The 23,837-nt window shown below is 45.2% G+C and overlaps 1 protein-coding gene across 3 annotated transcripts in view; it reads right to left on the bottom strand.

The window, feature by feature from the left end:
• LOC106577584 (DENN domain-containing protein 4C) overlaps nucleotides 1-23,837 on the bottom strand; it is an 80,609-nt gene that overhangs the window by 3,621 nt on the left and 53,151 nt on the right. Inside the window, exons 6-30 of one of the 3 annotated variants that reach the window (XM_014155754.2) lie at nucleotides 23,268-23,509; nucleotides 22,969-23,035; nucleotides 22,750-22,808; nucleotides 21,518-21,662; nucleotides 21,133-21,308; nucleotides 20,856-20,956; nucleotides 20,250-20,468; nucleotides 17,429-17,574; nucleotides 17,059-17,097; nucleotides 16,753-16,886; nucleotides 15,894-16,026; nucleotides 13,264-13,470; nucleotides 12,668-12,796; nucleotides 12,176-12,323; nucleotides 11,728-11,889; nucleotides 11,325-11,450; nucleotides 10,752-10,895; nucleotides 9,397-10,556; nucleotides 6,545-6,749; nucleotides 6,192-6,295; nucleotides 3,003-3,178; nucleotides 2,442-2,627; nucleotides 1,969-2,149; nucleotides 1,406-1,516; nucleotides 953-1,090 (exon numbers count right to left, since the gene is read on the bottom strand). In XM_014155754.2, coding sequence (XP_014011229.1) covers nucleotides 953-1,090; nucleotides 1,406-1,516; nucleotides 1,969-2,149; nucleotides 2,442-2,627; nucleotides 3,003-3,178; nucleotides 6,192-6,295; nucleotides 6,545-6,749; nucleotides 9,397-10,556; nucleotides 10,752-10,895; nucleotides 11,325-11,450; nucleotides 11,728-11,889; nucleotides 12,176-12,323; nucleotides 12,668-12,796; nucleotides 13,264-13,470; nucleotides 15,894-16,026; nucleotides 16,753-16,886; nucleotides 17,059-17,097; nucleotides 17,429-17,574; nucleotides 20,250-20,468; nucleotides 20,856-20,956; nucleotides 21,133-21,308; nucleotides 21,518-21,662; nucleotides 22,750-22,808; nucleotides 22,969-23,035; nucleotides 23,268-23,509 — 4,638 coding nt within the window. The remainder of the gene's footprint in view (nucleotides 1-952; nucleotides 1,091-1,405; nucleotides 1,517-1,968; nucleotides 2,150-2,441; nucleotides 2,628-3,002; nucleotides 3,179-6,191; nucleotides 6,296-6,544; nucleotides 6,750-9,396; nucleotides 10,557-10,751; nucleotides 10,896-11,324; nucleotides 11,451-11,727; nucleotides 11,890-12,175; nucleotides 12,324-12,667; nucleotides 12,797-13,263; nucleotides 13,471-15,893; nucleotides 16,027-16,752; nucleotides 16,887-17,058; nucleotides 17,098-17,428; nucleotides 17,575-20,249; nucleotides 20,469-20,855; nucleotides 20,957-21,132; nucleotides 21,309-21,517; nucleotides 21,663-22,749; nucleotides 22,809-22,968; nucleotides 23,036-23,267; nucleotides 23,510-23,837) is intronic. The other 2 variants (XM_045701340.1, XM_014155755.2) reach the window with 2 other exon arrangements.

Here is a 23,837-nt window from a genome sequence, read left to right as displayed (position 1 = left end):
TAGCTAGTCAGTAACTAGCTAACACCAGACACGGATGAAAGGGGAAACATATGTGTCTTTGCCATAGATGAATAGGGTATACTATACATTATTTTTGCTGACACCCTACCGTCAAATTTTGGCACCAGTAGAGTAACTATCTAGCTAGCTATAAAACACCATGTCTTCTCCGATGTTGGTTACAAGGTGGTACAGATTTAAATTAGGTAAAAGAATAGCATGATACCATTGCTGTATTAAAAAGAGAGTTAAGGTGATGTCACCTTGTCCCCTTAATAATGAATCCAAGTGTTTGACATGGGGGAGGAGACCAGTAACTTTATGATCAAACGTTATCAATGTAACCGATGTGAAATGGCGCGGTGGTGCGCGCTAATAGCGTTTCAATCAGTGACGTCACTCGCTCTGAGACCTGAAGTGGTTGTTCCCCTTGCGTTGCAAGGGCCGCGGCTTTTGTGGCGCGATGGGTAACGATGCTTCGTGGGTGTCAGTTGTTGATGTGTGCAAGGGTCCCTGGTTCGATCCCAGGTTGGGGCAAAGAGAGTCATTTTTCATACTTTGGTCATCATTCTTTGATCTGGTTCCCTTCAAATGTCATCATTAATGAAAAACATGATTTTGATAGTTCATGACCTTTAACAGGGGTCGGCAGGTAGCCTAGTGGTTAGCGCGTTGGGCCAGTTACCGAAAGGTTGCTGGATCAAATCCCCGAGCTGACAAGGTAAAAATCTGTCGTTCTGCCCCTGAACAAGGCAGTTAACCCACTGTTCCCCGGTAGATGGTCATTGTAAATAAGAATTTGTTCTTAACGGACTTGTCTAGTTAAATAAAGGTTAAATTAAAAATGTTTTTTAAAAACAGTGGCTGATCGCTCTGAGGTGATCACGAGTAGAGAGCACTGTTTGTAAGCTGTGTGTGAATATTTGTGTGTGAGCTCTGCATGGTTATGTACCTGTACTCCATTGTTACAGTGTTCCGAGGTGAGGATGAGGCCAGGCAGGTAGCTGGGCAGGTCCAGGCGTTGGAAATAAAACACCAGGTTCCAGAATATGATGGGGTGCTGGCTCAGGAACTTGTGGGTGTAGATGACCTGATGGAGAAAACCAATTAAACTGTGCTTATTAAGCGATACTACAGCTTAATGTTCAAATCTGTAAAGACACTGGGTTAACGGTTAAATAAAAATAGAAGCAGCAACAGCGAGGGCGACAAATGACCAGAACATCAAGGGACTCCTACAACAACTAGCTACATTTATGACATTTTAAAAAACACAGGGGCCCTTCAACATCAATGCCACATACTGTAAGTCATACTACATGTGAGAATCTATGGGCCCCATTTTGCTGTCCTGTAATATTGCTTCTTTCTGAAAATATTCTTAGATCTGTTAAATGTGTGTTACTTGGTCTCCCTCGTTCTCCAGTAGGGTCTCTAGTTCTTTGCGGAGGACCAGGGGGCTGAGGTAGGGCACAGACACCGGCATTGGGTTGGGCCGCTTCTGTCCCAGGCCATCCTGAGAGAAACACACACACACACACACACACACACACACAGCGCTTTAGTCAGTTGCATAACTCCTGACCATCCACATAAATAGAACCTTTGTTGCCTCCCACCTACATACACAGTGAAACACCTATTCCACTGGACAGTGACCACTGATTATGTATCCCAAGTTATTTTATTTCTGGATATTGACAAATGTGGTTTGACAGCACTGTGTGTAAACAACCTCTTTGCTTTCTCAATAGAATAGAAACGCATGGCCTGTACATGTGCTGCAGTTTCAGAGTAAATTCTATTTCAATGAAAGTCCACGAAGAGAAAACAATAATTCATTTTCAATTCATAAGCGTTGAATTGATTTAAATTTCATATCCTGAATTTACTGACCTGAAATTTAATTGACTCAAGCCCTGGTGCGCTGAGTGGGAAGGATTGCGAGGACATTCTAAGGACACTCACCATCTCTATCAGGCTGCAAGGCAGGCTGGTGGTGGACACGCTGTGTCCTGGTTCTCTCTGGGCAACCAGGCTCTGTAGAGGCCCGCCCACACTGTTGCTGCGTGTCAGAGACGTCCCCCTCTTCCCTGCCTGGTGCTCTAGCAGGCCCAGGGGATCCGATTGAGCCGGCTCCGGTATCAAACTGACGGACGGACAGACAGACAGGAGAGGGCAAAGACAGAGGATCTTTAACAACAGAAAAATGTAACGCAAGAGTGAGCCACGTCAAGTTTTCAGCTTGTGATTTTTCAGTTCTTACAGTTCAATTGACAGATGAACAAGTTCGCTTAGCTACACATTAGCATCATTTGGGTACACGCTAACCCTTTAATTTACTGAATAGAAGGCACCAAATCAGATGAAGGATAAAAGGTAATAACGATGGTGACAGAATATTAAATGCGTTTTTGAGACAGGCACTTCTGTGAACCGACCTCTTGTGCGTGGCAGTCTGGCTGGCCGGGGCCTCTCCTGGGTCCTCAGATTCTGGGAAGCTGATGAGGCCCGGGCTCGGGGTGTCCACTGCAGCCCCTACCTTGTTCTCGGTGGAGCCTGTAGCTGTGGCCTGGTGGCTGGTGCTGTGGATACTGTCTCCTGATGCGCTGGGGTTCAGGTAGAACCTGTAGGTGAGATCACACACAATGAAACAAGGGAAGAGCACACACATCCAGCCACATAGAACATCTGAATGACTTAGACGAAGATAATGACGTATGTACAATTGTAGCAGGTTAAAATGTAATTAATGCCCATGTCAAAGCCCCCGCATCTTCCTATGTAGCCGTTTCCGTAAGTATGCTTAATTGTCTGGTTTTGTACATGTAAACAGATTTATTTGAATAGTACCGTGTCTCACAACAAAACTCAATTTAGTGAGTTCTTCATGAACTAGTAAGTATAATTTAAACATTAGCATAGAAAATCTCTCATCCTGTTTTATTGAATACACTATTATACAAGTGTATACTTCAAGGCCCAGACAGACAAACACCCACGCTGTGGTGGTGCGCAGGTCGTGGAACTCGACGTGGAGCAGGGGCAGGAAGGCGGTGCGGCAGAAGGGACAGGTGGTGTTGAGGTTGGAATCGTCTGCCGTCCAGCCCGCCATGATCTCCTCATCGTACACCAGACACTCACAGGATCGACACTGGGAGCAGCTGGACATCAGCACCTAGAGACACACAGACACACACAGAGAGAGAGAGTGAGGGAGAGAAACATTACAGATGCACCTGGCATAGGCTACTTGAAGCTACCTGGCTAAGTAACAAACTCTTATCAGTTACGGATAGAAAGAGGTCACAGTCCATTATGAGCCTATAGCGCCCTCTAGCTCTGTACGTATGAACTGCCAGATTACTACAGCGCATTCGGAAAGTATTCAGACCCCTTCACTTTTTCCACATTTTGTTACATTACAGCCTTATTCTAAAATAGATTTTTTTCCCTCATTAATCTACACACAATACCCCATAATGACAAAGTGAAAACAGGTTTTTCGAAATTTTGTCAAATGTATTAAAAATAAAGTATTCAGACCCTTTGCTATGAGACAAATTGAGCTCAGATGTATCCTGTTTCCATTGATCATCCTTGAGATGTTTCTACAACTTGGAGTCCACCTGTGGTAAATTCAATTGATAGACATGATTTGGAAAGGCACACACCTGTCTATATAAGGTCCCACAGTTGACAGTGCATGTCAGAGCAAAAACCAAGCCATAAGGTCTAAGGAATTGTCCGTAGAGCTCTGAGACAGGATTGTGTCAAGGCACAGATCTGGGGAAGGGTACCAAAACATTTCTGCAGCATTGAAGGTCCCCGAGAACAAAGTGGCCTCCATCATTCTTAAATGAAAGAAGTTTGGAACAACCAACACTTCCTAGAGCTGGCCTCCCGGCCAAACTGAGCAATTGGAGGAGAAGGGCCTTGGTTAGGGCTCCAGAGTTCCACTGTGAAGAAGGGAGAACCTTCCAGAAGGACAACCATCTCTGCAGCGCTCCACCAATCAGACCTTTATGGTAGAGTGGCCAGACGGAAGCCACTCCTCAGTAAAAGGCAAATGACAGCCTGCTTGGAGTTTGCAAAAAGTCACCTAAAGGACTCTCAGACCATGAGAAACAAGATTCTCTGGTCTGATGGAACCATCATTGAACTCTTTGGCCTGAATGCCAAGCGTCACGTCTGGAGGAAACCTGGCACCATCCCTACGGTGAAGCATGGTGGTGGTAATACCATGCTGTGGGGATGTTTTTCTGCAGCAGGGACAGGGCAACTAGTTAGGATTGAGGGAAAGATGAATGGAGAAAAGTTCAGAGAGATCCTTGATGAAAAACTGCTCCAGAAAGCTCCGGACCACAGACTGTGGGCGAATGTTCACCTTCCAACAAGACAACGACCCTAAGCACACAGCCAAAAAAGCAGGAGTGGCTTCGGGTCAAGTCTCTGAATGTCCTTGAGTGACCCAGCCAGAGCCCAGACTTGCACCTGATTGAACATCTCTGGAGAGGCCTGAAAATAGCTGTGCAGTGGCGCTCCCCATCCAACCTGAGAGAGCTTGAGGGGATCTGCAGAGAAGAATGGGAGAAACTCCCCAAAAACAGGTGTACCAAACTTGTAGCGTCATCCCTAAGAAGACTTTAGGCTGTAATTGCTGTTAAAGGTGCTTCAACAAAGTACTGTGTAAAGGATCTGAATACTTATTTAAATATGATATTTCAGTTATTTTATTTTTGTATATATTTGCAAACATTTCTAAAAACCTGTTTTTTCTTTGTCATTATGGGGTATTGTGTGTAGTTTGATGAGGGTATTTTTATTTATTTTTTTTACATCAATTTTAGAATAAGGCTGTAACGTTAGAAAAGGTAGAAAAAGGGGTCTGAATACTTTCTGAATGCACTGTATGTACTCAGTCTTTGTGAGACGATATATTGAGTACGGTAGCCACTTACAGTTGAAGTCGGAAGTTTACACCCACTTAGGTTGGAGTCATTAAAATTTGTTTTTCAACCACTCCACAAATTTCTTGTTAATAAACTATAGTTTTGGCAAGTCGGTTAGGACATCTAAGTATAAACACCATGGGACCACGCAGCCGTCATACCGCTCAGGAAGGAGACACGTTCTTTCTCCTAGAGATTAACGTACTTTGGTGCGAACAGTGCAAATCAATCCCAGAACAACAGCAAAGGACCTTGTGAAGATGGAGGAAACAGGTACAGTAAAACGAGTTCTATATCGACATAACCTGAAAGGCCGCTCAGCAAGGAAGAAGCCACTGCTCCAAAACCGTCATAAAAAAGCCAGACTACGGTTTGCAACCGCACATGGGGACAAAGATCGAACTTTTTGGAGAAATGTCCTCTGGTCTGATGAAACAAAAATAGAACTGTTTGGCCATAATGACAATCGTTATGTTAGGAGGAAAAAGGGGGAGGCTTGCAAGCCGAAGAACACCATCCCAACCGCGAAGCACGGGGGTGGCAGCATCATGTTGTGGGGGTGCTTTGCTGCAGGAGGGCTGGTGCACTTCACAAAATAGATGGCATCATGAGGGAGGAAAAGTATGTGGATATATTGAAGCAACATCTCAAGACATCAGTCAGGAAGTTAAAGCTTGGTCGCAAATGGGTCTTCCAAATGGACAATGACCCCAAGCATATTTCCAAAGTTGTGGCAAAATGGCTTAAGGACAACAAAGTCAAGGAATTGGAGTAGCCATCACAAAGCCCTGACCTCAATCCCATAGAAAGTGTGTGGGCAGAACTGAAAAAGTGTGTGCAAGCAAGAAGGCCTACAAACCTGACTCAGTTTCACCAGCTCTGTCAGGAGGAATGGGCCAAAATTCACCCAACTTACTGTGGGAAGCTTGTGGAAGGCTACCCGAAACGTTTGACCCAAGTTAAACAATTTAAAGGCAATGCTACCAAATACTAATTGAGTGTATGTAAACTTCTGACCCACTGGGAATGTGATGAAAGAAATAAAAGCTGAAATAAATCATTCTCTCTACTATTATTCTGACATTTCACATTCTTAAAATAAAGTGGTAATCCTAACTGACCTAAAACAGGGAATTCTTACTTGGATTAAATGTCAGGAATTGAGTTTAAATGTATTTGGCTAAGGTATATGTAAACTTCCGACTTCAACTGTATTTATATAAAGTATGATAGACTCACCTCCAGGGCACAGTTCTGGTAGATACTAGAGGAGCTGGTGTGGTGGGATCCTTGGTCTGACCTCTCAGAGTCTGGACCTCTGCCTGGCCTTCCTGGAGTCACATCTACACACACACACACACACACACACACACACACACACACACACACACACACACACACACACACAGAGTATACAATCACACACTTTCAACCATACACCCTTCCACATCTTGTGAGTGTGTTTGTTCATGGGTATACGGGTAATGTTGTTTGTCTTCTCGTGCATGAATAAACAGTGTGTGTGTGTGTGTGCCTACATACTTTTTTATTTATATAAGCTGTGTGTGTGTGTCAAGTGTGTGTATGCTTACGTGTGGAGTGGGGTCCTCTCCCTGTGTCGCTGCTCCCACTGCTGCTGCCCAGGCTGGTGCTGCTCTGGGTCAGGCCGTTGGACACAAGGCCTTGGGTGGGCCCTCTGTGGGTGGGACTGTCACTTCCTCCACCCCCCAACAGCATGGACTCATCCAGCCCGGCAGGGAAACTGTCCCTTTCCCTATAGCCGGGGCCCAGTTCATCCTGGGAAGAGGGGGAAATAAGGCCAAATGTAAACTTCTAAACGATTGTGAACGTTCATGTTACTCACTTGTACAAAATTGAATGCATTCTGCAATAAGGTTTGCAAGATGAACCTGTGAAATGAGATGCTCTGCTTGCATAGTCAAAGTCTTACATCATTGTCTTGTATATAATGGTGTTTTACAGTGTGGTATCTACAGTGGGGTCCAAAATTATTGAGACACTTATAACTGTAAAAATAACAGTAGAAAATAAATAATTCAAATACTTAGCTATATTTTATGCAAAAAAAGTGGGGAAAAGTAATTATTTTTTACTCATACAATTGCATAGAGAAAGAGATTGTGTTGTTTTTTTTCAAAATGTAGGGGTCAAAATTATTGACACCCGTTTTCAACGGCACCAAACCTTTTTCTAAAATGGTTTATGAGATGGGAGAACACATTGGGAGGGAGTTTCCTCCATACAGAGAGGAGGAACCTTCGTCTGCGTGTATGGACTGCCTTCTTCAATTAAAACCACACGTATTCAATGGGTTTCAAGTCTGGAGACAGATGGCCATTGCAAAATGTTGATTTTGTGGCTCTTGCTGGGCAAACCTCTCCTGGTACTTGGTAAAGTTCATGATGCCGTTGACCTTAACAAGGGCCCCAGGACCAGCGGAAGGTATCGGAACGCAAAACAATATATATATATATATATAAAAAAAAAAACACCTTTATAATAAAGCATTGCATGCACTATCCTCGCTTTTGGGTACAAGCATAGAGCAGTTAAGTAGAGGCGATTGAAGAAGTTGCACACATGGGGATAACGTTTTGTAGGGTCTGGGAAAATGTTTGCCTTCTATAAATACATCGCATGCAATTCTACATCATTTCAGACTGAAGACGTCATTCTTTAAAAAAAAAAATTTTTATACCTCACAAATGATCGAAATGACAGTCTACTTTGACGCTGACGAGAATCTGAGATCAATAAAGACGACCTTGTCTTGAATCTATCAATAGCCTAGGTGTGCGGAGACATTGTACAACGGCCCCGTGTTTTACATTGTAAAAAATGTTGTTCGCTCAATAGGTCTATTTGGAAGTTGATAACATATTTAGTGGCCTAAAGGCAGATTAGTCTTCTCTTTTCAGCAGGAGCCATTTACTTTCCAATCTGTGTTTTCCCACGATTGTATTTGAAGTATTGCGAAAGGCGTGTTTTGGCTGCATGCTGTTCACTGACAGTTTTGCCGTGCATTTCCGACTGTAGGCAATGCCTTGTGATTGGGCTACACTCCACAGCTAGGCAATAATTAAAAAGTCTATTGATCCTCGGTGGCTACTCCCGGTGTAGTCTTCTGAATGAGTTCATTTCTTTCTGAACAGATAACAGTAATTCTAGAACTTTGGCAAATGTATTTAAATTTATCAGGGGTGTTGCAGCACCACCAGCATCCTTCCCATGGCTATGATTCTATAAGGAAATAAATGACTCTGGAGAGATGGTAGTTGCAGGCTCATGTCTAGCAGAGCAGAGAGAGGGAGAGAGATCATAGAAAGTGAATCTCATTCTAGTTCTGTGAGAGATACAGGTGCGCTTCCCTCTCTCACCACAGCAATGGCCACACGTTGGTCAAAAGGCTACAATGTTGCACAAATCATAAACCTGTTCCGGCAGGATCCGGCTCAAATTAAACATTGGTTATGGGGCTATTTTGCTTCTATAAGTGCAGACCAATTCCTGTATATATATGAATGGACAAACCCATCAATCAAGTGACACTATTAATTACCATGTGAAGACTCAATAGCGCATTGAAGCCAAATGAAGTCAGTTAAGATGGCGTCTCATGTAGACACAACATGTACAGTTTGAGCTGCTCCAGGAAGTGACGTTGCAGGCTAGCTCAGTGCTGCCCCTCTCATTGAGTAACTCAAGTTGGAAGGACGACCAGGGGTACTGTAGGCTGCCATAAGCAACTAAATGATCCTTATATGTGCGATTTTAAAATAATCGGTTCAAGGACCATCTGTTGTATTAGAAGCAATTATTGGTACTACTTTTTGTATTTATACAAAGATAACAATTTTTCCATTAACTATAATGGGGATCCTGGTTTCTGCTAATGCCTGCAGTACCACGGTCGGCCTTGAACTTCCATGGCTTCAATGAGAGGAGGGGCAGTCGTTCTCCCCTGGAGCAGATGAAGGATATCAAGGATTTGGAAAGGTTCTGTATGGAGGAATGGTCTAAGATCCCTCCCAATGTGTCTTCCAATTTTTTGAAAGGCTCAGTGCCGTTATCCTTGTAAGGTGTGGTATTAAAAGGTATTTAAAACAGAGGTGTACATTTTTACCCCCAACTTTTTGAGAAAAAAAGTTTTACTTCTTAAACAAAATCTCTTTCACCAAACAATTGTATTAGAATAAAATAAGATTACTTACCTTTTTTTTTGCATACAATATAGCTCAGTATTTGAATTCTTTATTTTATACAATAATTTTTGTTCATCTTTATCAAGGGTGTCAATCATTTCAGACCTCACTGTATGTCATCCGGCTGTTGCAGGTTATTATTGTGCAATTAATTACCATTTTACTTTATCTTTTAGTTCATCTAGTTATGTATGCATGTTCTGCAGTCCATCCCCACTCACCTCGTCGTCAGAGTAAGAGTAGGCTGAGGCCACAGCCCCCCACACCTTGCTGGCCAGGTTCCCTGCCTGCTTCATGCCTGACTTCAACACGTCCATCTTGGGACCCGAGAGCAGGGTGTCCATCTTCATGCCCGAGATGGAATTGATGACCGACCCCAGCGAACCGCTCTGCGACGACCTCACCAGGGCAGTCAGCGGCGACGACCTTGGGCTGGCCCCAACACCCCTAGAAGAGGCAGGGCTCCTGGAGGCCTTCACAGCGAAGGTCTTGGAGCGTGTGACTGCTGCGGGGCTGCGTTTAGGCGTCGTGTCCCCGCTTGACCCCCCTGGGTGTTTGACAGGGGGCACGGGGAGGCTGGACCTCCGTTCTAGAGGTTGCTTCACTGGGGCAGCATCCGGGGAAGGGTCCCCTCCCTGGCCCTCCTGGTGGAGCTCCATGCTACAGGATTTGGGGCCAAGCGGGCTCCGGAGGCTCATATACATCTCAATCTCGTCTGCCAGGTTTCGGGACACCACGGCAGGCAGGGATTGCGGCAGCTCCTGACTTGTTACGGAGGCTAACTCCTCGTGCTCTGAGACAAGGAGGGAGAGGGGGTCTGCCCCTACCTGCACCTCCTTAATCTCCAAGGTTGGCAGAGAAATAGAGCCCCTCCCCCCTGAATCTCTTTCCTCATCTTCCTCCTCCAACTTTAGACCCATCTCATCCTCCCCTCCTGCCTCCTTCCTGTCACCTTTCATCCTCTTCTCCTCTTTTCCTAGCCCCTCCTCCAGTGGGGTTGGGTCCGTTACTGGCCCCTCCTCTGACAGTTTCCCCAGCGTCGGACCCCGCCCCTCCTCAGACTCCAACTCCAGGTCCTTAAAGAGGGCTTTGGCCGCACTGGTAGGCGGGGGGGTGGTGCCGCCCCCAGAGAGAGCCGCCGCCAAGATCCGTGCATCGGCGCCCATGCGGCTGACGATGTGGTCCACACCATGTTTCTCCATCAGCATACCGGCACGGCTCTCGGCGCTGAAGCTGCAGCTGCGCTCCGAGAAGGCCTTCTGGCGCTGGACCTGGACCGCAGGCCCCGCCACCCCAGAGCCACCCGGAGCTGCAGACTTACCCTCAACCGGCAGGGAGATGTCCTCGCTCTGGCTGCGCAGAGAGAACAGCTTCCCAGGGGCTGGCGGTAGAGATGAACACATAGGCATGCCTTCAATACCGGGGGGACATTTTCTTTCCATAATTTCCCACAATAACCATAAGCAGAGTTCAGTGCTGTTTTGAAGACAAACATGTTACCCCAAATATCAAATGAGTAAACCTCAGATATGAGATAAGGTTTAGATGTAGGTTTGAGTCTGCTCCCATCACTCACCAGTGTCTCCTCTCTTCATGGCGGTATCAAAACTCGCCCCTGTGGACAGTTTGACGATGCTAGGGACATGTGGGAGTGCTTTCACAGGGCTGGGGGGCTCCGCTACAGCCACTGCACTGTCCACCGAGCCAGCTATGTCCCCACCTGACGAGACAAGATTGCACACCAATGGCGAAGGTGCATGAAGATCAGAGGAATTCAGATATGACGTCATTGTTTATAGCAGTACCCATAGGGTTTTTAAAGTACGGCGCATGACATGCTTCAACGTGCCAATAAAACCAGTACAATCTACATGTATACTGTGCTACTGCCGATACAAAAACAAATAAGAGTAACGGAGAGCAATGTACAATACTGCAAACTGAGCAAACGAGGCATGTGGTAAGTACATGGTGGCCGCCATGTTTATGCACCTTCGCCATTGAATAATTTGTTATTTTATTTATGCTCATCAAAAAAAAACTATGAATACAAGGACTGACACACTGCATTCCCATCTAGCAGATGAACTCTCGCCATGACTATCTTATGTTATGCCTGAGATGGGGGACGGGGGGCTGAGCTGGTTACCGTTGTGCTGTGCTGCGGACTTGCTGCACTGATCCACAGCGATTACAAGTGCTGCTGATTGAGCCAAATCCACTAGGTCCTGGTGCAACTCATCTTTAGAGCCGTAGCCTTGATCAGACTGAACTCCTGCGGGACACAAACATACTGTCTTAATCTACCTAGTCTTTTCAGATCTGTGCACTTCTGAAGGGTAGGGACTAGAGGCTCGGAGCTGTAGGTGCCAGAAGTTAGGGTGTTGGAGCTAGAGGCTAGGGGCTAAGGGCTAGAGGCTAGGGACTAGTAGCCAGGGGCTATAGACGAGAGGCTAGGGGCTAACAGGCGAGTAGCTAGGGGCTAATAGTTAGGGGCTAGGGGAAGCTGTACATGTAGGGACTTGGCCCAGTGTCTCCAGCCTGCAGTCTACCTCCGCTGCAGTGGTTGTCTGCGGCGTCTCCTATGATGAGGCTGCGTGTGAACAGGGTGTGATCCTCTCCGTTCGCCTCGCTGGAGCTGTCCGCACTCCCGTGGCTCAGCCGGTCGCCGTCGCTGCTCGCCGAGCCACCCATTGACGGGCCTAAATCACTTCCTGTGTCCCAGATCAGAGTTTTAGGTGAGCAAGCTAAAAAAGGGAGCTACTACACTTAAACATGTTAGAGCAATACAAACAAACAATAAAGCAAGGGAGCCTCTACAGTATATTGTAAATGGAGAGTATTGTCCTACATACAAGCACAGGTACATTACATAGTTAAAATATATGAAAAAAGTAGAATGTGATATGCATTTGGTGCAACAACTGTGGTGATTGCATTCCAACCTAAGTGATTGACTCTCTCCCATGCTCTGTCTCTGTAGTGTTCGGACACCCTCACCTGTCGTGGTGACGGTGGGCCCTTCCATGGCGGGCGTCCGGTGGACTGCCTGTTTGAATTGAGAGAGAGCGCGCGCCACGTTGCGCACCTTGGCCCACATGAAGAGCCCACTGCGGTTCCGACTGGGCCAGGGGCCTTCCAGAACAGCCTGGAGAAATGAGTGGAGAGGAGATTAACACGGACCTACTTTGGATTGAGGTATTTGTATAGGCTAGTTTAAAGGGATAGTGCGAGATTGTTGACATGTTTGTCCATGCTAACTAGCGCAATGACTGGAAGCCTACAGGTACAGCTAGCAAGCCAAAATCTTGCACTGTCCCTTTAAGCGCCCTAACCCTAAATGGTTGCAGTTATGTAAGGCCTAAGCAATATGGTGGAAGATCCACAACTACACATCCTAATATCCTGACCGAACATTAAAGGTTAAGGGTCAAGGCGAAGGGAGTGAAATGGGAGCGTATGCATGTGTATGGGCTGGTGTAAGTACCCTACCTTGTTGTAGTATCCATAGGTGATAGCGTTAGGGTGCACCCCTGCCTTCTTCATCTCCACCAGAACACGGACGGCCATGACAGGCTGACCGTACACACCACACAGCTGCATCACTACACGGTAACACACCTATGGAGGGACAGACGGTGGCTATGTGTGAGAGGACACAACAAGATAAAAACCTAATGGCTACAGTAGACTTCCACTGAAGTTGTCATCACTGTAGTGGAAGCGGTAATAGTAGAACATACACACACACACACAAACACTCGTTCACAAACATTCTCAGACAAATGCACACACACACTTATGTCCGCATACGTCGACAGACAACCAAGCAAAAGCACTCACGACCCTATACATTTACATTTAAGTCATTTAGCAGACGCTCTTATCCAGAGCGACTTACAAATTGGTGCATTCACCTTATAATATCCAGTGGAACAACCACTTTACAATAGTGCATCTAAATCTTTTAAGGGGGGGTTAGAAGGATTACTTTAGGTTTGAGTCTGCTCCCATCACTCACCAGTGTCTCCTACCCCCTCCACACACCCAATAAACCCCAAGCTCCCCTTACCCCCAATTCCCCTCACCTCATCCAGCACCTCCACCTCAGAGGTCCTCATCTTGAGCAGGACGTTGTAGGCCTGTTGCATGGCCCAGCTCTTGGACTGAGCCAGCCTCACCCCCACGGGCAGACAGATGAACCACAGGCTGTAGCAGTGGCTGAACAGACACTTGGCCCACAGCGGAGGGTTGGAGTAGAAGCGCTTGGCCATCTTGTAGGCCAGCTTGATCTCCTGTGGCGGGACACAGAGTTCAGTTCAATGAGTTTAATTTGTCCCTTTTATAGGGGTGGGGGACGTGCACGCAATTGACTGATTATGATTGATTTCAGATTATGTATTTCCGATTATTCTCCTTCGCCATTTCCTGATGGTCAGAGTTGGGAGGAGAGAGTTGGAGCGAGTGTGACTGTGCACGTTCCTAATGGTGAACCTCCCGTCCCTCCGTAGAACAATGGCCAACAAATACTGCTCGTGGCCTTCTGAGGCGAGAGCGTAGACAAGAGCAGCTTAGACATAACAACGCCCACACACTGGCTTGACATCCTGTCCCGACACCCACAACTACACAATGTGTTTGTGCCTGTGGTGAGAATATGCGTGAATATGTTAATATGCCAGACAAAGCTACACATACAGTTCTGTCGGAACTGGAACAATATATTGGCCTCCCACGAAAGAGGGAGAAAAGACAACAAGTATTGTTTCCTGGGAGGTCTATTATTCTAGAAAACAGGTCACAGTGGCCCCCGTTCCCTCTGCGCAGACACACACACACACACACACTATAGGTCGACCGATTAGGATTTTTCAACGGTGATACCGATTATTGGACGTCCAAAAAAAGCCAATACAGATTAATCGGACGATTTTTATATACACATATATATATATATATATTTGTAATAATGACAATTACAACTTCGCTGAATGAACACTTTCATTTTAACTTAATATAATACATAAATAAAAATCTATTTAGTCTCAAAGAAATAATGAAACATGCTCAATTTGGTTTAGATAACACAAAAAAACAGAAAGTAAAAGTGCAATATGTGCCATGTAAAAAACCTAACGTTTAAGTTCCTTGCTCAGAACATGAGAACATATGAAAGCTGGTGGTTCCTTTTAACATGAGTCTTCAATATTCCCAGTTAAGAAGTTTTAGGTTGTAGTTATTATAGGAATTAAGCACTATTTCTCTCTATACCATTTGTATTCCATATACCTTTTACTATCGGATGTTCTTACAGGCACTATAGTATTGCCAGCATAAACTCGGGAGTTGATAGGCTTGAAGTCATAAACAGCGCAAGGCATTGCGAAGAGCTACTGGAAAACGCAGGAAAGTGCTGTTTGAATGAATGCTTACGAGCCTGCTGCTGCTGCCTACCACCGCTCAGTCAGACTGCTCTATCAAATATCAAATCAGACTTCATTATAATAAACACAGAAATACGAGCCTTTGGTCATTAATATGGTCAAATCCGGACACTATCATTTCGAAAACAAAACGTTTATTCTTTCAGTGAAATACAGAACCGTTCCGTATTTTATCGAACGGGTGGTACCCATAAGTCTAAATATTGCTGTTACATTGCACAACCTTAAATGTTATGTCAAAATTATGTAAAATTCTGGCAAATTAATTGCGGTCTTTGTTAGGAAGAAATGGTCTTCACACAGTTCTCAACGAGCCAGGCGGCCCAAACTGCTGCATATACCCTGACTCTGCTTGCACAGAACGCAAGAGAAGTGACGCAATTTCCCTAGTTAATATTGCCTGCTGACATTAATTATTTTGAACTAAATATGCAGGTTTAAAAAAATATACTTGTGTATTGATTTAAAGAAAGGCATTGATGTTTATGGTTAGGTACATTGGTGCAACGATTGTGCTTTTTTCACGAATGCGCTTGTTAAATCATCACCTGTTTGGTGAAGTAGGCTGTGATTCAATGACAAATTAACAGGCACCGCATCGATTATATGCAACGCAGGACAAGCTAGTTAACCTAGTAATATCATCAACCAGTTAACTAGTGATTATGTTAAGACTCATTGTTTTTTATAAGATAACTTTAATCCTAGCTAGAAACTTAACTTGGCTCCTTGCTGCACTCGGTAACAGGTGGTCAGCCTGCCATGCAGTCTCCTCGTGGATTGCAATGTAATCGGCCATAATTGGCGTCCAAAAATGCAGATTACCGATTGTTATGAAAACTTGAAATCATCCCTAATTAATCGGCCATGCCTCTATCACACACACACATGCCTCGCTCTTCCATCACTGTCCAAATAAAAGCTAGTGTTGGAGGCTGATGCGTGCAGACTGGCTTTGAACCCCTCTGACTTGCTGTAAATAAGTTTCTGCTGGTGACTGTGGTGAGTCAGTTATTGTTATTGGAACCATCACAGCCTGAGAAAATGACTCCGCAGCAGACTGTGTCCATTGCAGGCTTGGTTATTCCCTGACTGGGGAAGTGGTTAGGTGGTCAGTGCAGTACAGCAAGCTTACAGTGGGTAGAACCAGAACGATCAGGAAAGTACCAGAATTTGTGAGTCAGTTTCTTTTGTTGTTTTCCCCCCTTCCCTGCAAAGCTGCAATAAAGCAAACTGTTGCACCTGCTTATCTGTCTGACTGTGTGATCGTGTACCTGCTTGGTCCTCTTGGCCAGTAGTGCAGGGCTGCTGGACAGACTGGCCCCAGGTGTACTACTCCTCAGCGCTGGTATCACCTCCCTGGGGCGGTCAAACAGGTCCATACACAACCGAGGAAAACTTTTATAACTAAAAGAGAGAGAGAGAGAAAGAGACAGACAGAGGGACAGAGAGAGAGAGGGACAGAGAGAGAGAGAGGGACAGAAAGAGAAAGAGGAACAGAAAGAGAAAGAGAGAGAGAGGGACAGAGAGAGAGAGAGAGAGGGACAGAGAGAGAGAGAGAGAGACAGAGAGAGAGACACAGAGAGAGACACAGAGAGAGAGAGACAGAGAGAGAGAGACACAGAGAGAGAGACACACAGAGAGAGAGAGAGACAGAAAGAGAGAGAGGGACAGAAAGAGAAAGAGGAACAGAAAGAGAAAGAGAGAGAGAGGGACAGAGAGAGAGAGAGAGGGACAGAGAGAGAGAGAGAGAGACAGAGAGAGAGACACAGAGAGAGACACAGAGAGAGAGAGACAGAGAGAGAGAGACACAGAGAGAGAGACACACAGAGAGAGAGAGAGACAGAAAGAGAGAGAGGGACAGAAAGAGAAAGAGGGACAGAAAGAGAAAGAGGGACAGAAAGAGAAAGAGGGACAGAGAGAGAAAGAGGGACAGAGAGAGAGGGAGAGACACAGAGAGAGTAAAGCCAATGCAGACCCGCTTCCGATCCTCCTGGCCAGGTCCACGGTCAACCTTTCACCACAGATTTACACATACTATGCTCACACTATAAAACACTACCAGGCTCACTGGTGTTATAGTAATGCCAATGTGTTAGTGGTGCAGCAGGAATTAGAAGGGTATAAGCTCACCTGTAGTGGGCAGGGGGGTCGGACCCTTCCTCGGTGGCGGGGGGTTCTGGGGGCATGACGAAGACGGTGTGCTCGCTCTTCTGTGATTCGTCTAGTTCCATAAGCTTGGTGTCCTCTGAGGACTCACCCTCCACCTATGGAGAGGAAAACATGTTGTCAGAGTCCACGCACATGGCCGTACACACACAGACAAATCAAATCACTACAACCAGATCCAAAACCATTCTTCTAATCGATGCATAAAAAGTTGACAGACCCCAGTTGGAAAAGGAGGTGTTAAAACATGATTACGGTGTGAGGGATTACCTTAGTGCCTTTGTCGTTGCCTTTATCGGAGGGAAATAGCTGCAGGGGGGAAAAGTGAAAGGAACATATTCAATCAGAGGAAATGAGCCTTCCTCCGTCCGTCTCCCTTGGAGGAATGTTACGACTGAGTCAACAATAAAACACGTAACAAAAAGGTCTTTCATGGGGAACGGTGGAAACTGAAAAATGCCACAGAAATTGGGTTCGAAAATTGACGTCTGAGGCACTAGGATGATGGAGGGAAGACATGTTCTTGTCTAGCATGGTCGTGGGTACATTTTCAATTCAATTCACTTCCCGGCTTGATGGGAGTTAGAATGGAATTGGCCCCAGCACTGATCCCTGATGCCTGTTTGTTGTCAATGCTCACCTTCTCAATGCAGTCGTCGAAGAAGGCCAGGCCCGTGTCCTTGTCGCTGACGAACGTGCACTCCTCGATGAAGCGGATGAAGATCTGAGTCTTGGTCAGCTGGGAGTAGAACTTCTGGTGGGTGCGCTCCCTGCTCCTCAGAAACCCTGGGAGAGGACAGAGAGCCAGGTCAATGGGCCTATTTCATAGGAAACATTTCTGCAGCATTCAAGGTCTCCAAGAACACAGTGGTCTCTATCATTCTTAAATGGAAGAAGTTTGGAACCACCAAGACTCTTTCTAGAGCTGCCCGACTGAGAAATAGATTCTCTGGTCTGATGAAACCAAGATCGAATTATTTGGCCTGAACGCCAAGTGTCACGTCTGGAGGATACCTGGCACCATCCCTACGGTGAAGCATGGTGGTGGCAGCATCATGCTGTGGGTATGTTTTTCCGTGGCAGGGACTGGGAGACTAGTCAGGATCGAGGGAAAGCTGAACGGAGCAAAGTACAGAGAGATCCTTGATTGAAACCTGCTCCAGAGTGCTCAGGACCTCAGATTGGGGTGAAGGTTCACCTTCCAACAGGACAACGACCCTAAGCACACAGCCAAGACAACGCAGGAGTGTCTCTGTCTCTGAATATCCCTGAGTGGCACAGTCAGAGCTCGGACTTGAACCCAATCGAACATCTCTGGAGAGATCTGAAAATAGCGGTGCAGCGACGATCCCCATCCAACCAGACAGAGCTTGAGTGGACCTGCATAGAAAAATGTGTGAGAAACTCCCCAAATACAGCTGTGCCAAGCTTGTAGGGTCATACCCAAGAAGACTCGAGGCAGTAATCACTGCCAATGGTGCTTCAACAAAGTACTGAGTAAAGGGTCTGAATACTAATGTAAATGTGATATTTACGTTTTTAATACATTTGCAAAAACCTCTAAAAACCTGTTTTGCTACAGTCATTATGGGGTATTGTGTGTAGATTGATGAGGGAAAAAACTATTTAATTCATTTTAGAATAAGGCTGTAATGTAACAAATGTGGAAAAAGTCAAGGGGTCTGAATACTGTCCGAATGCACCGTATATCACTACATTTTCTTCAGAATGCATTATATAAGTGAAAGTGAAGGTATTCAACCCAGGTGTAGAGCCAATAAAGCTAGCCATAATCAATGTGCAGCTCTTTCCCCACTGGTTCTGCAAGCTTCCATTGGCCTTCATGGACCTAAATGAGGATGCGATCGATGCCTTTCCAAAAAGCCTATGTCAGTGGAAAGTCTTTACAGCCAATGCCATGGATGATTGATTTCCGACACTGAGCAATCACTAAGTAGACCTGTGAAATAGGACATTTGCCTGCTATGAAGACTTGGAGGAGCAGTCAGATATGGTTTCTGTTGACATCAACATAACGCATAAAATACATTGCGCAATTTAAATACTTTGAGAAATGTGTGAGATTGCAACAAATAAAAATTGGACTTTTCTGATGTTTTAGTATACTCAAAATTCAAAAGGCACTCGCACATCTGAGCTATCTTTTTCTGCAGAGGCATGGCAACAGTTGAATAAGATGAGAAAAAAGAAGGGACTCGCACACTGCTCGATAGCATCACTGCTCTTTAATAAGCTTTACGTATCGGCCTCACGGCCTTCGTCAGAGCTTTTTAAATCAGCACCCTTATGTAGACCTAGCCCCACACACATTGAACGGGGTTGGAGTCGAGGGAAAACAAATCAGTGCTACCAAATATAACAATATGCATTTCATAACTATTCAAATAAAGTGTCTACATAAAACGTATTAAACACGTCTGTAAAACCACAATGAGGACATCGACCTACCAAGCAAGTTTTCAGAAATCATTGGGTACAACGCAAGAAAAACGTCAGCGTAATCTGAAATAGGGGCTGAATTCATGTTCACATTTACAACATAACATACATAAGCATTTCATCATTAAGACCTTCAGGAAATAATGTCTGGAGGGTGAAAATCCAAAAACATTCTCTTTTACTCAGAGTATTATTCATATCACCCCCCCTGTCTGATATCTCAACATTCTGATATTAATAATACTCTGAGTAAAAGACAATGTTTTGGGATTTTCACCCTCCAGACATTATTTCCTGAAGGTCTTAATGATGAAATGCCTATGTATGTTATGTTGTAAATTTGAACATGAATTCAGCCCCTATTTCAGATTACGCTGACGTTTTTCTTGCGTTGTACCCAATGATTTCTGAAAACTTGCTTGGTAGGTCGATGTCCTCATTGTGGTTTTACAGACGTGTTTAATACGTTTTATGTAGACACTTTATTTGAATAGTTATGAAATGCATATTGTTATATTTGATAGCACTTATTTGTTTTCCCTCGACTCCAACCCCGTTCAATGTGTGTGGGGCTAGGTCTACATAAGGGTGCTGATTTAAAAAGCTCTGACGAAGGCCGTGAGGCCGATACATAAAGCGTATTAAAGAGCAGTGATGCTATCAAGAGCAGTGTGCGAGTCCCTTCTTTTTCTGATGTGTTAGTATACAAAGTATTCTTCCTTTTTTTTTTTTTACATCGACAACCCATTTGTCTATTCTTTTGTCTGTTTTGTGTAGTCTCTTGAGAACTACAAAACAGCGCCTGCATAAGATTTTGTTCTGCGTGCTGCGATGAATTGTCTGGGCAAATAAATGAAGGACTAAGGACTAAAAATGATCCATCCATTCTCCATTGTTATCATGCAGGTCACATAGTGAGTCTGCGGAGGTGGCCTTCTCGGAGGGGGCCTGGGTGATGGGTTTGAGGTAAGAGCGGTAACACACACACAGCCTGCACTAACCCTGTAGGTCGTATAGTGAGTCTGCGGAGGTGGCCTTCTCGGAGGGGGCCTGGGTGATGGGTTTGAGGTAAGAGCGGTAGCCCTTCAGGATGTTGGCCATGAAGCGCAGCAGGGCCTCTTGGATCTCCATCTCCAGGGAGGTCATCTTCTTGTGCCAGGTGAAGTCCGCCTCGATGGGGGTCATCTCCACCGCCAAGCCCTCCTGGGCTGTCCGACGCACTGAAAACAGCCACCAGACCGGATATTTACCTTTCTCGTTTTATTCAAATTTAACATACCAAAGGTGGTCCGATGTCGCTCAGTTGCAACGCCAAGCTAGTGGGTTCGATTCCTGGAAACACCCGTACGTGAAATGTATGCACGCATGACTGGAAATAGGATCTGGTAAAGCAAATATATTATTATTATATTACATGAGCATATGAAGCTGAACGCACCATTTCCTCATCATCGGCTGGATAGCTAGAATTCTTTCATAATTTATATCTAAAGACATATATTCATAAAGAATTCACTTCTATATCATACGTACAATTCGTGTACTTTTATCCTGAATGCACTGGCTATGAGAAACCTGCTGAGGTGACTGTGACTATGTGTACCTACCGATGCCCAGCTGGTGGTGCAGGTTGGCCAGGGAGTTAAACAGGCTCTTGCAGGGTTTCTTTGGGAGGTTTTTCCAGTTACTGTGTCTCTTCTCATCAGACCTGCACAGTTGGTTCAGTATAGTGTTTTTGGAATATGCTCATTCTCGTGTAAATAACAAAATATTTAACATGCGAAATATGTACCGAAAAACTGTTTGGGGATATCGACAACAGGGTGTAAACAGATCCACATGTCAAAATGAGGGAAATGCTCCTTTAAAGTGTTTGGCTCTTACAGGTAAATAGTGTTGGTGTCCAGGTCCACACAGACCACGTCCGGCGGGGGGTCATAAAGGTCAAAGTAGCGGGAATCCACGCCCACTATAAAGGGAAAGGGGGCGTTGAGGACCCCCGCCAGGGAGAGCGGGCAGAGGGGGATGTACGGGCACTGCCACTGGAACGGGAAGATCATCTGGAGAGAAATTCTAACTTTTATTTAACATTTTGATCTAACTTTTAACCTAAAATCAGTCCTACATGGGCCACACGCTGTATATAAAAGGCTGTATATAAAAGACTGGATAAAAACTCCAACCAACTAACTAACAATGACATTTTATTCGAATAGTCCTTTTTTTACAACATTTTAAAAGCTGAATGACCATATCCTGTATCACTCACCGCCACTACGGCCTCGGCTACCCCGGTGAGTACAGCGGGTCTCAGGGAGTGCAGCAGGATCTTACTCTCCAGCAGGACAAAGTGCAGCAGCGTGGCACAGTTCTCCGAACCCAGGTTCATCAGCAACGTACTGTAGTCTGCCCCACTGAGGAGAGGAGAGCAGGAGAGGAGGAGAGAGAGGAGGGGATGAGAGGCAAGTTGGGAAGAGAGGAGCACAGAGGGATTGGGGAAACGATTCAAAACAGACTCGGGGATACAACGGCTGGGTCATCAAAGGTTGGATTGGATGAAGGGCAGCCGTCGTTGAAGGGAGGTTTGAAATTGGTACAGGCGCACTGAGAAGGTGTGTGGTTAAATAAGGAAGGAAGGGGGTGAAGGTAAACTGGATTGAGACAGAAGATCAGGTTACATTGAGCCCTTAAGACAAAACCTGTTATTTTAAAAACCTTTTCAGGGGAATGTACTTTTCTTTTCAGAGAATAACAAGTTCAAACTTTCCAAAGCAGCAAACACTTGTAAATCTGTCCCAAAGGCACCAGCCAGCAAGTCTTCCAGTGCCAAATGTCATGATCTCTCTAGCTGACCAACAACAACATATTCCACTGTGAAATTATAAATCTGGAGAGGAAAAAGCCTGATGATAATGATGGAACATCTGGTATTTTCAGAACATTTTGAGGTTTGTTGGCAGAATGCAATGGCAGCATAACAGTTTATTTAATATGTACAGGCTGGGCTTATGCACTTAATAATGAAGGACCTGTCCACAATGTGACAGACAGGCAGTGCCGTTTCTGGCAGTCCTAATGCCTGTTTTCTATTGGCTGTTTCAAAGCGTGACTATTTGACCTCGGGAAAACTGACAAGAATGAATGCGTTTTGCATTACCAAACTAGAACCTTTGGAGGGTGCTGGATGATTGATTTTTTTCTAACCCCGGTATTTCCTTTGGAAAATATGTGGTTGATGATCTGCAATGATAACAATAACTGGGCTTCGTTTCTCTTTCTGTTCCTGAAGCCTAGACTTTCACAGCTCTAAACTTGTGGGGAGGACGTACCGTCTGAAATCAAGCTAGGAGGATACAATGGCGGTTCTGATTTTTTCATTGTGTGTTTGTGTTCTAAATGCGTGCAAGTACAAAATCAGATTGAGCCTTTGAAACAGCCGATAATGTCCAGGAGACCACACATTCGCATGGATCCATTCAGCCAGCTTTAAATAGGTGGTACCTGAGAGGGAGAGGAGTACACACAGGTTGTGCGAGCATCAAGGTGTCGTGTGCAGAGAGCTGAAAGAGAGAAAAAAAAAGATGTCACCCTGCCACGACACCATTTTTTTTTTTTCACACATCAAACACATTCATTCACACAGAAAGGTACAGACACAGAAGCAAAAACACCAACAAACTTCCCTCTCTTAACACACAAAAAAAAACTATGACATCTCACTTGGACCAAGATTCTGGGCCTCTGAGGTGAAGGGAAGGACACGTTGTGCATGAAGTGCGAGATGTGCCTGTCAATGAAACAAATCAGCAAACAAAACCACATTAGTCTCTACCAACACCCACCTACCCCTCTCCAAACTATCCAATTTATAAAAAAGTCAAATACATGTATAAAACACATACATCTTGAGCTGCGCCTGATTTAGTTGTCCTGGTACAAAGGAACCAATGGTATAGAACCAAAAGTGCAAACCACAAGCTAAATCAAGCCTCCAACTTGACAAACTACGCAATCCTTACTTTTCGATGGGCAGCGGGTGGGGACCCGAGACGGACAGCTTGTAGAGGAACATGAGGAACTTGCGGAAAGACTCGAAGAAGGGCCAGCGGGAGAGCAGGCAGATGCACTTGTTGGTGTTGACCGTCCGGTTGGGGATCATCTTCTTCTCCACTGTGGTGAGCAGGCCCAGCTGCACCTTCTGCTTCTCACTGAGGAGATCTATGGGGTAGGCCTCGTAGAACTGGATGGCAGCGCCGTACATCTGGGACAGATCAAATTATAACAGATCGATTCCTGTGTTAACATAAGGGATGTTAACAAACGCCCTTCACGCATTTTAATGATATGGTGGAGTAGCGTTTGTGCACACTTTACACTAAATTGCTAAATGCGTTTAACGTTGAACGCCACCCGTCATCTCAACTGGCATTCAACCGTTTACACAACAAAGTACAATTTCATTACTCTAGCTCAGAGAGATGTGGCGTGGTTTGGGACAAACTTTGATCAGATTGTAGTTTGCTCAAGCGGCAGCTGACATTGAGGTGCATTGAAACACACAGCCTGATGAGGAAACAAATTATTCTACC

Source organism: Salmo salar, chromosome ssa18, assembly GCF_905237065.1.
Source record: "Salmo salar chromosome ssa18, Ssal_v3.1, whole genome shotgun sequence".
Classification (NCBI taxonomy): domain Eukaryota; kingdom Metazoa; phylum Chordata; class Actinopteri; order Salmoniformes; family Salmonidae; genus Salmo; species Salmo salar.
Note: the sequence above shows the minus strand (reverse complement) of the source record. Positions and strands in the feature narration are given on the sequence as shown.